Source organism: Zophobas morio, unplaced genomic scaffold (assembly GCF_036711695.1).
Source record: "Zophobas morio isolate AGI-343-1 ecotype UQ-CSIRO unplaced genomic scaffold, CSIRO_AGI_Zmor_V1 ptg000017l, whole genome shotgun sequence".
NCBI lineage: Eukaryota > Metazoa > Arthropoda > Insecta > Coleoptera > Tenebrionidae > Zophobas > Zophobas morio.
In genome coordinates, this window is record NW_026972122.1 from 11489814 (window position 1) to 11507108 (window position 17295).

A 17295-nucleotide genomic window follows, 5' to 3' on the forward strand; every position below is an offset into this window, starting at 1 on the left:
GTCGAAAACGAGTCATTAATCTCATTAATCTAACAATATATTTCCTAATAACTCGAATTACACGACTAACTATTGCAGCGATTATGTACAAACATTATTCCGGAGAATTTCACTGGACGTTCTTGACTCAACTAACTAAATCCTCTTCTGTTCCCTCTATTTAAACCTATGCGTGCCTTTGTGGACCGCCGCGTCGACACCGTTAGCAATGATGACTCACCTACCAACGCCGTGGGTACGACCAGAAAGTTCTCGACGCCCATAGGCGTCGCACGGGTGTATTTCGTAACACTGCCCCCTCCTTAGTTCTGATCGTCCCGATCAGAAACGTCAACGACGCTGCTGTTGTACTTCATGAGGCAGCGTAAGTGAATAATCTTCATTTTTCTCTTCGGCCGTCGTCGAGTCCTGTAGACGACATCGTTGATCCTCGTCACAACAGTATAAGGACCTTCCCAGTCTAACGACAACTTCGGGCAACAACCATTCCTTCTTCGGGGGTTATAAAGCCAAACCAAATCTCCCGCCTGGAACCCTATTAAGTTGTCCCGAAGGTCATAACGTCTCTTCATTCTACCAGTCGTCGTTCTATCCTGTTGGTGCGCAGCATTTTTTAAACGCTCGACAGCTTCTTCTGTAAGCCATCCCCGGAACCTTTGACCTTCTTCGTGTCCTTGTTCCTTTCTTCGGGTATTGGGAGTGGATCCGCTACTTCTCCTGCAGTTCTTTCAAAAGGCGGGCCGACGTTTTGTGGTTGCATCGGCCCTCTTAGGTCTTTTAACCGCTGCACAGGTCCTACAATTCTTGCACCAGCTCTCGACGTCTTGCCGGTAATGGACCCAGTAGAGACTCTCCCTAATTTTGGAAAGCGTCTTGTTGATTCCAAAATGAGCACCAGAACCAACGTTGGTTATTTTTCGAAGTACTTCCTTGGTTGTAATGGCCGGAACCACCAACTGCATGATGGTATGTTTCCCATCTGGACTCTCCCAAGCTCGCTTAAACAATTCATTCTCGACACGATGGGAGTCCCACTGAGCTCATAACGCCTTGAAGCAGGATGACTCGTCTGTTATTTCCGACCTACCAGGCCGGTCCATCCCGTCTTCTTTCCATCTGAGGAGCGGCCCAATATCCCTGTCTTCGTCCTGGTCCTTTCTACACCGAGCTGTAGTTCATTCATCATCTTCCACGACTGCTTTCTTCCTGTGGTTGAACTGTGCTTTCGGCTGCTCAACTTTATCGCAGTGTTTGCAGTTCTGATAAGCGATCAATCTTGCAGGCTTCGCTTTAATACAACGGTGATTCAGCTTGAACTCTTCATTTTCAAGAGGTAGGACTTCCTTCACTGCATCAATTGTCAATCCATGCCGGCTAATCAAATCCATTCCCAAAATGAAGTCATCTTCCATGCTAGCCACGAGAGCCCTATGTCTTATTCTTAACTGAGGTTCTACATATTCAGCTCTCACGAGTCCTTGACGTACAATTGATACCTCAGCACCAGTATCGATGGTGATTGCTGGTGGATTTTCATAAATCTTCCCCGGTATAGTTGAACCACTACCTCTGGTGAAACTTCTTATTTTCACTTCGCGGGCGGCATTATTCTCACCAGTGAACCCATTCCCCAGAGTACTGGCTCTTTTTACATCTCGTTGAGATATCTGTTGTGTGCTTTTTCTTGGAGCTGGTAAGCGAGCACGACAGTCACGTTTGAGATGTGCCTGGCGCCCATCCCTATAGTATTCCATGCTTTGCTTACGAGATACATCATTCTTCAGTCGTCGAAAAAGGCCATCTATTTGTTCCAACAATTTTTCTAGCAGCTTCCCTGTCATGTTGTTTTCTTCTTTCTCTATATATGAACCAGTGGTTGCTGCATTTTTCATTATGTGTTCAAATTTCTTCATTTTACTCTCCACGTGATCTTGTATACATTTCTTTTTTCTTGCTTCCATTTTCTCGTCCATTTTTTCCATTTTCGCGTTCATTTGTTAGCTTCTTGCATCCATTTTTTGGTTCATTTCTTCCATGTTTGCGCCCATTTTTTTCATTCTTGCGCCCATTTCTGCAAGCATGGCCATGATCTTTTCCTCCATTTTCGCAGTTTGAGCTCTCGTCTCGACAGGCACAAATTCCTCAGAATTCTTGTTCAATCTGACCGGAAGTCGTCGTAAAACCAGTTATTAATTTCAAATCTCACTTCTGACACCAGTGTCATGTTGCGCGGCCGAGTAAAATCGGTATCGTAAAACTCAACAATATATTTCCTAATAATTCGCATTACACGACTAATAACTATTGCAGCGATTATGTACAAACATTATTCCGGTGAATTTCATTGGACGCTCTTGACTCAACTAACTAGATGCTCTTTCGTTCCCTCTATTTAAACCTATGTGTGCCTTTCGATAGATCCAGAACGCTGCTGCGAGAGTTTTCTGGGCCCGCAATCGAGATTTCCGGTAAGCCGTTCCAGACTTAATTTTCTGGACCGCTTACCGGACATATAATATTATTTCTATGGGTCCTACTGTATGGAAGGGCCTTTGGAAACGCTCGTGAAGCATAACGTCTTTATAGGGACACATTTTCGTGGACGAATTGTGCCCGATCATCACACATTTACCGCTACCGTTCAGCATCTTAGCGACAACGGTGAATATCGTCCCCAAATGACAAATCGTGGCCGACAGAGAACTAGAAGGACATTAGCTGCTGAACCTGAGATCTTAAATATGGTAGAAGAAAACCCAAGTATCAGTGTCAGAAGGCTGTCCTACAGAGTTGGTGTTTCCCCATTTGTCGTTTGGCGTACATTAAGAGAGCAAGGACTCCATCCGTATCATTTGCAACGAGTACAAGCTTTCAAAGAAGCAGATTTACCTCGTCGGATTAGGTTCTGTGAGTGGTTATTACAAAAAAATGATGAAGGTCAACAGTTTATTGGAAACTTGCTGTCGACGGATGAAACAACATTTACGAGAGACGGGTTATTAAATGATCATAACACAACGTTTGATGTGATGAAAACCCTCATGAAAATCATGGGTCATTTTCAACAACGATTTAGCGTAAATCAACGTGTGGGCAGGTATGGTAGAACATCATTTGATAGGTCCATATGTTTTACCTCCACGGTTAACTGACGCTGCATATCTTAATCTTTTGAACAATACGTTGGAAAATATTTTAGGGATGTACCTTTAGCTAGCCGGAGGAATATGTGGTATTTACATGATGGAGCCCCTGCCCACTATACACATGACGTGCGGGAATGGTTAAATCAAACATTTCCAAGAAAATGGATAGGAAGAAACGGTCCAGTAGTACAGTAGCCTTCTAGGTCACCAGATCTAAACTGTTGTGATTATTTTTTATGGGGACATATGAAGCAATTAGTCTATGCGGCACCTATTAATTCCACTGAAGAATTGACAAATAGGATTCATGATGTTGCGGCTACTATCAGAGTAAATCCAGACATGATATGAAGAGCGCAAGAATCATTAGTTCGTCGAGCTCGGGCATGCATTGCGAATGATGGTCGGCATTTTGAGCAATTTCTATAAAAAATAAATCGTTTTCGTTTCACTACTCGCTGCTGTAATTATTCAATCTTAATTTAAAAGGCAAGATTACTTTTCAAAATCCAAGGATTTTCGGCTTGTTAAACCTGACTTTACTTTTACTTACTATGCATTTTGCGTAGTCTTCGTTGATTCACTACTAATAATGAATCAACGAAGACGACGGCATTTTGATTCAAAATAATTTTAAATTCGTTGCTAGGTTTGTATTCAAATTAAATGCAATCAATTTACGTGGATATTTTCATCAGTGGTGTTCTAAGCAGGTGGTTAGAGGTGATTTTTTTCATCATTAAAAAAATTGAGACTTACTCAATTCGATTCCTTAAGGATGCCAAAGACCTTCATTAATTTTTGGTAACGTATTTCAAAAACACCCTGTACAGTGAAAACGTTTTACTGGCGTATTTTTTCCGATTTATCTAAAAAATGCTCTCCTTCTTCAATTTGATCGTATTATTTCATGGTGTGCGACGAAATTCCGGTTGGGACGAACAGTGACGGTCCGGAATCTCGCCGATAACGTGTGGTGGCGGCGTACCTGGGTGCCAAGCTTAGGGCCCACTAGTGTCGCTGATATAACAAACACGTCTGGCCGACCTAGCTTATGCGGCGACCTTCACGCCGCCGGGGGTGGCGCCTTCGGTCAGGAGCGGCGGTCGCTCGGAGACACGGATATCATGAAGTGAGCGCCCGCGAAAACACAAGAATAAAAATAAAATGGCAAGGATTTAAACAATAAATAGGGTTTATTCCCTGCCACCAGCTACACGGCTAAAATCATAATCTTACGGCTAAGTCTTAATTAACTTCAACAAATTTAAACAAAAAGAATTAAACGTCCGGCACGGTCAATCCTCCTGGGCGGCGACTTCCTTCAGGACGGGTTCCTCCTGGACTTGGGGGCAGCGACCTTGATGCTGGAAATCGCGCGAGGACGGTACGGCGACCCGGGAGCGGAGCGCGGTGGCCGTAACGACGCGTGCACGACGGTTTCGACTTGTGGCGGCGATCACAAAAAAAAAACCGGTGACGGTGATACGGTTTTACGCTCGGGGGCGGCGATTCCAAAGCCGGTACAAAAACGGGCAGACGACCCAAAAGCTACTTACGGAGGTCGAAGGGTCGAACTGCAGTTAGAAACTTCACACTTCCAAAAAACTCACACCTCAAGCACAGCACTTCTCTCATGAAGACTTCAGGTAAGAATCCTCTTCCGCCGCGGCGGCGCGGCGATCGCGGCTTTATCCCCGGCTCTCGCGGTGCGCGTCACGGTTTCCGGCCCGCGAAAATTCGCTTCGTTACAGGTGGAAGCAACCCTTTCACCAAAAAATGTCGACATTAGTAAATACAAGAAACTTACGGTTTTTTTAACACAAAAAGAAGAAATTATATTCCAAAAAAGTCTAAAACTCTTTCACAAGATGAAAGTCTTAGATTTCTTTTGTGTTCATTATTATTATCTGCTTACTTTGTTATAATAAAATGTAGTAAGTCATAATATTTCCATTATTTTTAATTATCAATTTTAAAGGTTGGCGATACAAATTTGTATGCACCAAGTCAGTAAAGGATTTTCATCGAACTCGCCTGTTACTCGCCTCGCTCGCTTTGCTCACTCGGCTCATAATCTCATAAAAAAGATAAAGAATCACTTTACTGACTTGGTACATAAATAACTATTAAAGATAACAAAAACTGATAAAATGAATTCTCGAGCGTAAAAAAATAGTTCACGAGATGCCTTCTCTAAAGAAACCAGTGTATACATAACTGCGCCCGATTTCCTTGTTGTGGAAATGCGCGAAAGAAAAGACACCAGCAGCCAGTATTCGGTGCGAGTTGTAAACAATGAAACAAATTTAAAATTAAAGTCAGATTGTTCTCATGTACTGCATTTCTTGCAGTAACTACATTTAATGAGCAAATCTAAATAAAGTGCTTCAGAATGGCTTCAAGTTCAGGTACTATAAAGTGTTCATTTAAAAGTGTGTCCATCGTTCCAAAAAAAGTAAGTATTGAGAGATATCGTATAATAGAAGTATAAAGATTACGTAGATATATTATCTTTGATTACAATCGTCCAATTAAAACAGCTCTATCAGATCTTTACAAAATCAACACAGCACGATTTTTTGGATTTTTTCAGAGTAATCAACAAGATGCCATCCGAATATTCAAAATCGATACAAAGACTGGAAAAATGATACTTTACGAAGATCAACTGCAGTTACTAAAAAGCGATAAGTTCAAGGATTACAAAGTTTGCGTCATTTCAGTCAATGGAAGCTACAGAACCGGCAAATCTTTTCTTCTCAATTTCTTTCTGCATTGTCTTAAGAAGAAGGTGAAGTATTGTTTCATTAAAACACCTTTTAAAAATATTTTCTAATTTTTGTTTTTCGGGTTTAATTAAAGTAGTATTGTATGAGAGTCCGTTTGGCGAACAGTTACTTTCATATTTTCTCGATCTTTCTTGAAATAAGTCTCTCGTTTCTGTCTGATGTCTGTCTTTTGTTGTCTGTATTATTAGATAGATAATCTCCGAAACTACCCAACCGATTGTTGTCAAATTTTTATATGTATTTTAGGAATATCGTGTAATGTAGTCGAAATTTGTCTAATCATAGCCACCAATGATTTAATAACGTTATTTCAAAATTTTGCATGCTATATGCTATTTACATTTTATAAAATCACATATTTGTGAAGTTGTGTTTGGGTTGGTTTCATGAGCCAAATTTTTAAATTGCTTATACAGGACGACTTAAAAAAAATATGAACTAAATAACTTAGTTTTCGAAGAAATTGTGTTTGTTAGAATGTACTTCAGGAGCGCGAGAAATTCTGTGTAAAGTCGTTAGAGCAATTTTCTATGATCCAGTGAAATTAAAGTGGTACGATCAAAAATCTTCTGAATCAATGTTGGAATTCAACTAATTTTGCAACCACTTGATGTTTACCTCAAAAGCGTCTATCTTACTATCGTATTGTTTTGTCTATTAAAAAATTAAATTGTGGATTTTTTTACATCTAGTGCTTTTCTTGAATTTGTATATTTCTCAGTGCCAAAGTGTACAAGGAGAATGGATGGATGTTAACGACACCCTGACTCGTGGATTTTTATGGGAAAAAAGTGCGCAGAGAGTTACAGATGGTATACTTATATATCCCGAAATATTTTTAACGAAAACAAAAGAAGGCGAAAAAGTAGAATCCTTCATTATGGTTAACAAAAAAGAATATGTGGTTCTATGTTTTAGATCGCTATAATTTTGATGGATACTCAAGGAACGTCTGATCATCAAACCTCTTACGCTGAGTGCACTAAGATTTTTGCCCTTAGTGCATTAATTAGCTCAGTTCACATTTACAACATCCAGAATAAACTTGATTTAGAGCAGCTTGGAGTTCTACAAGTAAAGCGTTTATTTTTTCTTGCGCGAATTTATTTATTTATTTTTAGTTATTTGCGGGATATGGAGCGATGTTTAGCGACAACGAAAAGAAACCTTTCCAAGATTTGTACATTCTGGTTCGAGATTGGGTAAATTTTGAAGAATATGATTTTGGTTTTGAGGGCGGCAAGGAATTATTAACTTCTACCTTCAAAGCACATCAACAATCCAACCTAAGTGTAATACAAAAAACTATTAAAGATAATTTTGAGAAAGTCCAGTGCTTTTTGATGCCAAAGCCTGGAAATCAAGTTGAGACAAAGGGATTTAAAGGCAATTTTAATGGTAATTCTTGTTTTCGTTTGTCGGAGAAATTTTTTCTGAACCGATTTTTTAGATATTAGGAAAATATTTCGCAATCATGTGAAAACCTTTGTTGAAAAACTTTTAACCTCTAAGAATTTGGTACCGAAAAAAATCAATAATAAATTCGTTACGGTCGAGGAGCTATTTAGATTTATTGATGGTTACCGGAGATGTATTAATGAAAATGAAAAGTTATGCATTGAATCAATTTACATGGTTTACGTTTGAAACCAGTGCTTTTTCAATAGTGATTGGGTATTTTTAGGCAACTGCTGAGATTTCTCTTCGATATCTCGTGAATAGAAAGGTAGACGAATACAAGAAGCGTTTAGGCAGCTGTACAGATCGAACACAAGCTGAAAATGAGGAAAGTAAAATTCTGAAAGAATTTGAAAAGGCAAGGGAGATGAAGTTGGGCACAAAAAAATTGCGAGGAAGTTTTAAACAAAAACTTGTAGAGGTAAATATTTTTCAATAAAATTTCAAGCCAATTTCTGCGTTAAAACCCAACAAATAGTTTCGAGATATGTTTAAAATGATATCAAAATTTCTTTTTAGCTGCTTGATGCACTATTCAATGAGTTTCACACAATTTTAGACTATGAAGATGAACTAGGAAACGAATATATCGAGCAGCTACAAGAATGTTCAACTTTAGAGCAGGCCGAAAAGATAAAGCATCGAATTTTGAAGAAATTCCTGAAAATGCTCAAAAGTTTTAACTACCTAAACGGGGCACAAGAAGTACCTAAGCAACAGTTAACAGGAGTAAGTTATAATATTTTATAATTTATGTATATAAATTACATTACAGATAGTTTTGACACCTGTGTATAAAACTCCTTTTAGCTGCTTGATAAGGTGTATACAGATTTTCTCATGCTTTTCGACCATGTGATTGTATTAAAAATGGAATACATAGAACACGTTAAGGAATGTATAACTTTAAAGCAGACCTCGAAAGTAAAGGAGACAATTCTGAAGAAATTTCTGTACAATACCAAAAACATGGATTGCAACGAACAATTGCGAGACTGTTTTAAGCAGCGGTTAACCAAAGTAAGTTTTTTAAATAATAACATAATTTAATTTTTAACATTTAAAAAAAGGAAACTTAATTTAAATAAGAAGTAGATGGAATGTATAATATTCGTTAACAAATAATTTTAATATCTGTATACAAAACTGGCTTTTAGCTGCTCGATAAAATGTGTAAGAAGTTTTACACACTTTTTGATCTCATGAATCAGTTAATAGAGAAATACACAAAAGCTGTCAAAAAATGTCGAACTTTAAAGCAAGCCCAGGAAGTGATGAGTGAAATTTTGGGTGAATTTCAAGAAAAAGGCGAGGACATACATTGTGGGAAGGAACTACTTGATAATTTCAAGCGACGGTTAAGTGTAGTAAGTTTTTGTCAGTATAAATAATTATACCTATAAGATAATCTTGAAAAACTTGAAAAAATAGAATTTAGTTCAAACATAAAAGCATAACCTTTCACAAAAAATAATTTTCACAATTGTATTTAAAATGACTATAACGAAAGTATTTTTAGCAACTTGATAAGGTGTATAATGTGTAATTCATATACTTTTCGATCATGTAAATCAACTAATAGAGGAATACTCCGAACGCGTTAAAGGATTTAGAACTTTGGAGGAAGCCCAGGCAGAGATACAGATAATTTTGGTGACGACTGAGGAAGAGAATTTGAACTGTGAGAAAGAATTACGACATCATTTTAAGAAGCGCCTAAAAGCAGTAAGTTTTTTCAGTGTAAATATTTATAATGGATGTTCAATTGGAAAATCACTCACAGTAGTCGTTGGAATTTCATTCAACACTAGTGATATGCCTATTCTTATAACATAATAGCATATAACATGTTACGTTTATGTCAAACGGATGTTAAGAAGAGTAGACATGCCGTTTGTGTCAAATGGAATTTCAACGCCTACTCGGAGTGATTTTTCAATTGAAGATCCATTATAATTTAACCTGAAACACTTGAAGAAAGGGAATTTTTGTTAAACGTAACAGCGAAATGTATGCTCTTTTACAATAAATAATTTTGACACTTGTGCATAAAGCGACTGCAACAGACGTATTTTTAGTCGCTTGATAAGTTATGCGATGATTTTCGCATACTTTTCAACCATGTAAATCAACTAACAGACAAGTACTTCAACCTTGTGAAAGAATGTAGAACTTTAGAGGACGTCCAGGGAAAGATTCAGAGAATTTTGGTGACATTTGAAGAAGAGACCTTGAACTGCGATAAGGAATTACGAAATCAGTTGAAGAAGCGCCTAAGTACAGTAAGTTTTTACATTGTAAATAATTATGTAATTTAATCTGGAATTGAAGAAAGGGAGTTTATTTTTAAACACAAAAACATGCGGAATACACTTGTACAATCATAAAGCGACTGTAACAAAAATATTTTTAGCCACTTGATAACGGATATAATGATTTTCGCATACTTTTCAACCATGCAAATCAACTAAAAGAGGAATATTCAAAACATGTTGAAGAATGCAGAACTTTAAAGCAAGCCCAGAAAGAGAAGAAGAAAATTTTGGAGACATTTGAAGAAGAGAATTTAAACTGTGATAATGAATTACGAAATCATTTTAAGCAACGTCTAAATGCAGTAAGTTACTTTGGGGGTAAATAATTAAGGTAACTGGACCCTATATGGCCTACCTAAATTTTGACAATGTTTTTAATTTTTGTAAGAACTTGAAATGGAATGGTGGGAGTTGAATGAGATTACATTTTTGTATATAATTTTCAAATTTCAGACATTTTTAAAATTATAGAGCCCAACAGTACCCGGTTTAGTTAAAGTGTGTCTTTAGGCCAAATTGAGTACTAGATACCAATATGGCCTACTTTAAAAAATCGAAAAAAAAAGCACACAATAAGGAGAAATAAAAATATCTTTTTCTACCGCCCACGTTTTTTGGTTTTCTAATAGAGCTATTAACGTACGCAAATGACGTCACAGCAGTTCGTTAATAGCGGAAAGGCGTTCTTTAATAGATCTGGTGTAATTTAGATCGGTAAGATTGGTAGCAGTGACGAGAAATGTCAGGTGAATGTCAGTGGCAAATCTAAACTTAAAATTTCCCACGTTTCCGGACGCGTAACTTCTTCGCAAGACATTTTAACCAATTTTAAATTACAAAAACTCGAATTGATTCGAATTACAATTGTTGTTGTGAAAATTCGAACCTCAAATATTTCGTGGTTAGTGTCAGACCAACTCATCACCAACCACGACAAAAGTCCCCAGATTAAAAAAAATGCAAATTTCAATTAAATTTTGGGAAAAAACGTGTGCGGTAGAAAAAATAGTATAAATAACTCGTTCATAAGGCCATTGAGGCACTCATCCTTTATATAACTCGCGGCTTCGCCGCTCGTTCTATAAACTTGGATTCGTGCCTCAATATTTGCCTTATGAAACTCGTTCTTTAATATACTATTATCATTTTTAGTGAGACCCACGCACTCCTCGTGTACGTATATATTTCTTACATATGGAGCATAATCTCATATCTTTTACAATATCTTCTTGGTACATCTCGCAAAAAGAATTTTCTTGTTTCTTTCGTGAGTTTGCTTTTTCTTCATAGTAATTTAAATCACCTTATTTACAAAAAAATCAAACGGGAACTGCAGCATGTACCCAACAGGCCAACAACCCATCTAGGCCATATTGATTAAACATCACAAGCGAACATGTTATCAGTAATCCCAACTGAAAAGCTGTTAAGAAAGTACAACTAATGCACATCATTTAGAAGCGGAAAAAAGGGGCTACACAATTATAGAAATATGAAATTGATAACTTAATTGAGATTAAAACTATCCAGAGAAAACTTGCCGGGATAAAATAGAGCGCATACTGACTCGTCAAATCAACATCACAAATAACTAAACGAAACGGTGTACTACTTTACTGATTCCTTTTATATGGTATAAAAACTTTCCAGAATATATCCCAGTCCTGATCTAGCACATTTCGTTTGAAACATATGAGAAACAGCCAATATGCCATATTGGGTACTAGACCATATTGAGTTCAGTTACCTTATATAGTTTAATCTAAAACACTTAAAAAATAAGAATTTAAGTTAAACATCAAAGTATACAGAATATATAATCTTTCACAACAAAAGTATTTTTAGCTTCTTGATAAGGTTTATGATGATTTTTGTCTACATTCCAATCATGTAAATCAACTAATAAACGAATACTCGGAATGCGTTAAAAAATACAGAACTTTAGAGGAAGCCGACGTAGAGAGGCAGAGAATTTTGGTGACATTTGAAGAAGAGAACTTGAACGGCGAGAAGGAATTAGGAGATCATTTTAAGAAGCGCCTAAATGCAGTAAGTTTTTTCAGTGTAAATAATTATACAGAGTGTCTTAGAAATAAGTACATTAACTTTAATCAGTTATAGACCTCATCAAAGTCAACAACTTTTTTTAATTAGCAAGTTAAATCTAATTTAATTTAATCTAGAACACTTGAAGAAAGGGAATTTATGTTCAACATAAACGCACACTCAATTATAATCTTTCATAAGAAATAATTTTGACTTTTTTGTATAAAGTGACTATAACGAAAATATTTTTAGCCACTTGATAAAGTGTATAACGATTTTCGTATACTTTTCAACCATGTAAATCAACTAGTAGAGGAATACTCCGAACGCGTTAAAGGATGTAGAACTTTAGAGGAAGCCGAAGGAGAGAGGCAGAGAATTTTGAAGACTGTGGAAGAAGAGAACTTGAACTGCGATATTGAATTAAGAGATCATTTTAAGCAGCGCCTAAATGAAGTAAGTTTTTTCACTGTAAATAATTACATAATTTATCTGGAACATTTGAAGAATAGGTATTTATGTAATAAATATATATTTAAAAAAACCAGGGCATAATTGACGAGCCGATTTTAATAGACGAGAGAGTGCAGCGACTCAGTCCATAAAGTAAGCGGGTCAATAAAGTCGGTTTATGTACGAATTATACATACAAAGCTTTATGTCCCACTGCAGCAATTATATCTTTTATAAAAATGTAAAATGCAAAAAAAAATTAAACACCTAGTCATTCTATAAGGATGCCAAAAGTGACAAATTTGTGTAAATTTTTATTTATTTCGAAAAACTGTTTTCGCAAGTTGTATTGAAAATGGTGAAATTGTTCTTTATTTGTGAAAAATAATGGAGGAAATAACAGTAATAACCAGGGAAACAAAAGAAACACTCCTCCCAATAAAGTAAAGAGATTTAAACGAAGAAGTTTACGCCGCATATTAAAACTGGTTGCTACAAACAGAAAATCCAAAAAACAACAGAAGATACTACATTGACTTTTCTGAATACTGAACTCGCTACTTTGGAACTGTCTAGTCTATGAAGGAAATACTCTATGTTGCGAAGTACAATTAATTTAAAAGAAGGTACAGATATTACCAATTTTCCCACCATTATTTTTTATCTGAGTTACTCTATGTTAGGAAGTTTATTTTATTATATGGAATAATTACAAAAGAGCTCCATTTTCAAAGTTATCCTTCTTTTTGGTCTACCAGAGTTCTGTAGATGTACGAAATTAGTCTCTTTCAACAGTTAACATTGTAAAAGAGCAAGACAAATATTTTTTAGTTCGCCTAGTCTAAAAAAGAGAATTCTTTTGTCATTCTCCCAGGGGAAAATGGTTTGTCATTTTGTAATTTTCCGTATGACATCTGTTAGTCTTTTGGCAAATTCTGCAGTTGAAATGAGTGCTCAGCTAATCTAGCGCAATGTAACAAATCGCAACCGCAAAATATTTCCATAACGATTATGTTATCATGCAGTCGGACATAAAGGGAATTTATGTTAAATAAAATTATACGGAATGTACTTATTTCATAACAAATAGTCTTGACACTTGTATTTTCAGGCACTTCATAAGGTGTATAGTAATTTTCGCATACCTTGCGTCTATGTCAATGAACTGATAGTTGAATACTCCACGCTTGTTAAAAAATGTAGAACTTTAGCAGATGCCGAGGAAAAGATGCAGGGAATTGTGGTGACATTTGAAAAAAAGAAGTTGAACTGCGAGGATGAATTGCGAAACATATTTGGGGAATATTTGACGGAAGTAAGTAATTTTTTTTAATGTATATGTTATAGTATTTTAATAAATTGCAATTGTAGGAATGTTCCCAGATATATGAAAATAACAAAACTGAAATTGAAATGAGCCATGTCAATGATGTTTCTGAAGGTATTGGTAAATGGACTTCAAACATTTTAGGAGCAGCTGGGGGAGTTTTTGGTGGAATAAGAGGCAGCCCCGCGTTGGGTAGTTTACTGTCAGGAGCCGGTAAAGCTGTGGGAGATGGACTCGGTGCAGGTGCACGTGGAATTGGAACACTCATAGTTAAAGGAAAAAACAGGGATAATAATAATCCTGAATAATCTTCGTATTCTAGTCATGAGACATAAAATAATATTTCACAGCTTTTTTAATTTGTGAAATTTGTTATATTATCTTACATATTATTAAACCGTTTACTACACATTAGATCACAGAGTATTGAGTTTAATTTTTTTTGGGTGTATGTTGCCCATAGTTGGAGAATTTTTACGACGCAGAAAAAAATGCTAATAATTATTGCGGTCTAGCTTTGTAATCAATTTGTGCTACGAAATTACAGAAAACAAAAACAAAAGCTCTTTTGTTTCGGGGCACAAGCTTGATTTTTTGACCCAAATCAATCACGTTTTCTTGTTGATGTGTGTTTCGGCTAGGTCTTTGAAGAAGTTTCTGTGCAGTTGTTTTTATTTCAGCCCACTTACATCTAGTATTAGATAGATTTAAGGGTATGTGGAGTTCAAGACTGCCCTTGTTATGGCGCAAATTATTATTTTTTTTTAGAACTAACACTAACCCGGAAATGATTACCACTCAGGAAAGGCTTCTATCGTTACGGGTACAGACACCAAGTAATGATATGCATTGTCCTAATAATATAACAATTATAGCATCCAAGAGCCTATGGTGTAAATTGTGTAATCTAGATCTCGATTTTTACTTATGACATCAGCATTGATTAAAGTTATGTAACATAATATATAAAATATTTATTTTGCCTTGAAGTAAGTACCTCTCATTGATCTAATAAAGGAGTGGATGGAGCCTTGTATACGTTTCCATACGCGAGTGAGTGTAATCAACATAAGAAAGAAATAGGTAGAGCGGTTATGCATCAGTGGGGAAAGAACGGGTGACCACGTATCACGTGCTGGGTGGCAAGAAACGCTTCTTTTAAACGGGAATTAATACGTTTTCTTACGAATTTGTTCAAACAATCAATTATAACAAACGTCTGTTAATGAAAACTATATTTTTACAGTTTACATTAAAATTATGTGTAATGTGAAACAACAAAAATCATGTTAAGTGGTGGAGATAGTCTTTTAATAAAATGAAATGAATAGAGAATCTACAATATATTACGAATTCAGTTAGTACAATAACCTTCTACAAGTTAACTAATCTTGTTGTGTATGTTCATTGGTAATTCTGAAATTTTTAGGATAAAAATAATTAAACTTTCGATAAAAGTGACAGGGTGCCTAATTAAATTAAACATATTAAATTGTGTGGAATTTTCTACTAAAATCTATTTTCTAAATCCACGTACAAATAACTAAAACAATAATAAATCAATAGATATAAAATTCCCTCTTTTTGTAGCAATAATCCTTTTTTTTCGTAACACGGAATGTTTAGGGAATCTAACAATTTTTTAATTATTTACGAAATCCTTCGTCTGTGTATGTGATTATTACCTATGAAATGAAACAGGATTGCTTTCTTTGCACGTTCTATTCAATTATACGCACAACACGATTTCATGATGTTTAACCAATAGTCCAATAAAATACAACTTAAGAAGACTGTAGACATTTAAATAAGGTAACTTGAGTCTAAAAAACGTAAATGTGCAAAAATACACCTTCAAACACCATGCGACAGTACGAAAGAAACCTCCAGAAACACAGTGCTCTGCAGTTTCGTGTCAATGTTTTGCCACCAAGAGAGTCCTATCTCTGTCCCACAGTGTTGACAACGCGCGTCTCTCTCAAAGTTACTTCCATATAATATTATTTCTATGGTACCTCTTGATACGTCCGTGATGAAAGAACATAAGAAGACTTGATTATCACAGTTTTTAAATACTGTGGGGAAGTTCTAAAATTATCAAAAATTACATGAAGCAGTCCCTACATTTGTTTAATTTGCGAACAGAATTTTTAATAGATATTTTTATCTTCGCTATTGTTGTTTAATCATGTATCAATAAATAATCTGACCTTTTTTAAAATTAGGAATTGTTTAATTATGATTTTTATCTGATTTGGAAATTCCGGATGGTTTTTTATCATTACCTTGAAAATCGTATAACTTCAGTTACAACTCGCCTAATCATTATCAACAACAAAAATACAAAAATGAACAGGTCGAGACGACAAACTGGCTTTTGAATTCTCTTAGAAACCAATCACACAGGGAGTCATAAAAAAATTCCCAAGAAACTTTTTAATAAAAAGAGGATACATTTTTCTCAGGGATTAGACAAAAATGTAATTCCAAAATATCAAAAGATATAGAACAAAGTAGTTGAAGAAACTTTGAGTAGATTAGAAATTAAATTAGTTCTATAACAGAAGCCATATTTGTTGCAGTTCTAGTTTTGTGACAATCTAAAATACCTGATGATATCCGAAGATAAATTTTATAAAATTTTGCAAAAAAAATCATAAAAACAAAAGTAACCATTCTGTGATGGGAAAAATTTCCTTCCATTACCAAATTGCGACTGTCTATACTTTTCAGATGTAGGAATTAAGAGTAGTGAGTTTTAATTTGTCAAAATAATTGGTTTTTAAAATTATTCCATAACAAACAACACATTTTCGTTTCAGTAAAACAGGTTTCTTCAACATCAAAGTAGTATCATAAAAAAATTGTATTTAACGAACATAACTGCCCTTAGATATTGCTCAGGCATTAAAACGAAGAGTTGACGCGTATTTTCACATGGCACCGTTACCGAAAAGTTGCTTCCTTGAACAGTGGAATCATACGATGATACTTTAATTTAAAGATAACTAAAAGCTGATAAAAGAATCTCTTGAGCGTAAAAAAATAGTTTACGAGAAGCGTCCTCTAAAGAAACTAGTGTATTTATAATTGCGTCTGATTTCTATGTTGCTGGAATGTCCGAAAGAAAAGAGACCAACAGCAACATTCGATGCAAGATGTAAATAGTACAACAAATTTAAAATTATAGTCAGGTCGTTCCCATGTACTGTATTTCTTGCAGTAACTAATAAATTTAATGAGCAAATGTAAATAAAGTGCTTCAGAATGGCTTCACGTTCAGCTATTATAAAGCGTTCATTTAAAAGTGTGTCCATCCGTGCAAAAAATGTAAGTATTAAGAGGTGTCCTTATGATTTAAAATAATAGAAGTCCAAAGATTACACAAATAAATTATCTTTGATAACAGTCGTCCAATCAGGGACCGACTTAAATTAAAACAGCTTTATCAGACATTTACAAAATCAACACACCACGATTTTTTGGATTATTTTCAGAGTAACGGACAAGATGCCATCCGAATATTCAAAATCGATACAAAGACGGGAAAAATGATACTTTACGAAGATCAACTAGAGTTACTAAAAAACGATAAGTTCAAGGATTACAAAGTTTGCGTAATTTCCGTCAATGGAAGCTACAGAACCGGCAAATCTTTTCTTCTCAATTTCTTTTTGCATTGTCTTAGGAAGAAGGTGAAGTATTGTACGATTAAAACAACTTTTAAAAATATTTTCTAATTTTTGTTTCTTGGGTTT

The 17295-nt window shown here is 35.5% G+C and overlaps 2 protein-coding genes across 4 annotated transcripts in view; both read left to right on the forward strand.

Annotated features, from left to right (window-relative positions):
- Window positions 1–17295, forward strand: part of LOC135129922 (cytadherence high molecular weight protein 2-like) — a 52099-nt gene that overhangs the window by 29776 nt on the left and 5028 nt on the right. The gene's annotated exons all lie outside the window — the stretch shown is intronic.
- LOC135130032 (atlastin-like) lies at window positions 5325–9031 on the forward strand. 3 transcript variants are annotated; one of them, XM_064057333.1, is made up of 11 exons: window positions 5325–5604; window positions 5743–5940; window positions 6660–6803; window positions 6857–7012; window positions 7060–7336; window positions 7389–7573; window positions 7623–7817; window positions 7916–8125; window positions 8207–8416; window positions 8554–8763; window positions 8916–9031. In XM_064057333.1, exons 1-11 carry the CDS (start codon window positions 5542–5544, stop codon window positions 8940–8942), a joined length of 1875 nt encoding a protein of 624 aa, XP_063913403.1. In that variant the 5' UTR covers window positions 5325–5541; the 3' UTR covers window positions 8943–9031. The 3 variants fall into 3 exon arrangements, with proteins under 3 accessions (XP_063913403.1, XP_063913404.1, XP_063913405.1); XM_064057334.1 differs by having other exon boundaries at window positions 8907–8930; XM_064057335.1 differs by lacking the exons at window positions 8554–8763; window positions 8916–9031 and having other exon boundaries at window positions 8172–8341.

Excerpts from the sequence above, each read along its gene's own strand:
- LOC135130032 (XM_064057333.1), top strand. The coding sequence starts at position 5,542 with ATGGCTTCAAGTTCAGGTACTATAAAGTGTTCATTTAAAAGTGTGTCC. Across the intron at positions 7,574-7,622 it reads GCATTGAATCAATTTACATG|GCAACTGCTGAGATTTCTCT; the intron begins GTTTACGTTTGA and ends GGGTATTTTTAG. Across the intron at positions 8,126-8,206 it reads CTAAGCAACAGTTAACAGGA|CTGCTTGATAAGGTGTATAC; the intron begins GTAAGTTATAAT and ends AACTCCTTTTAG.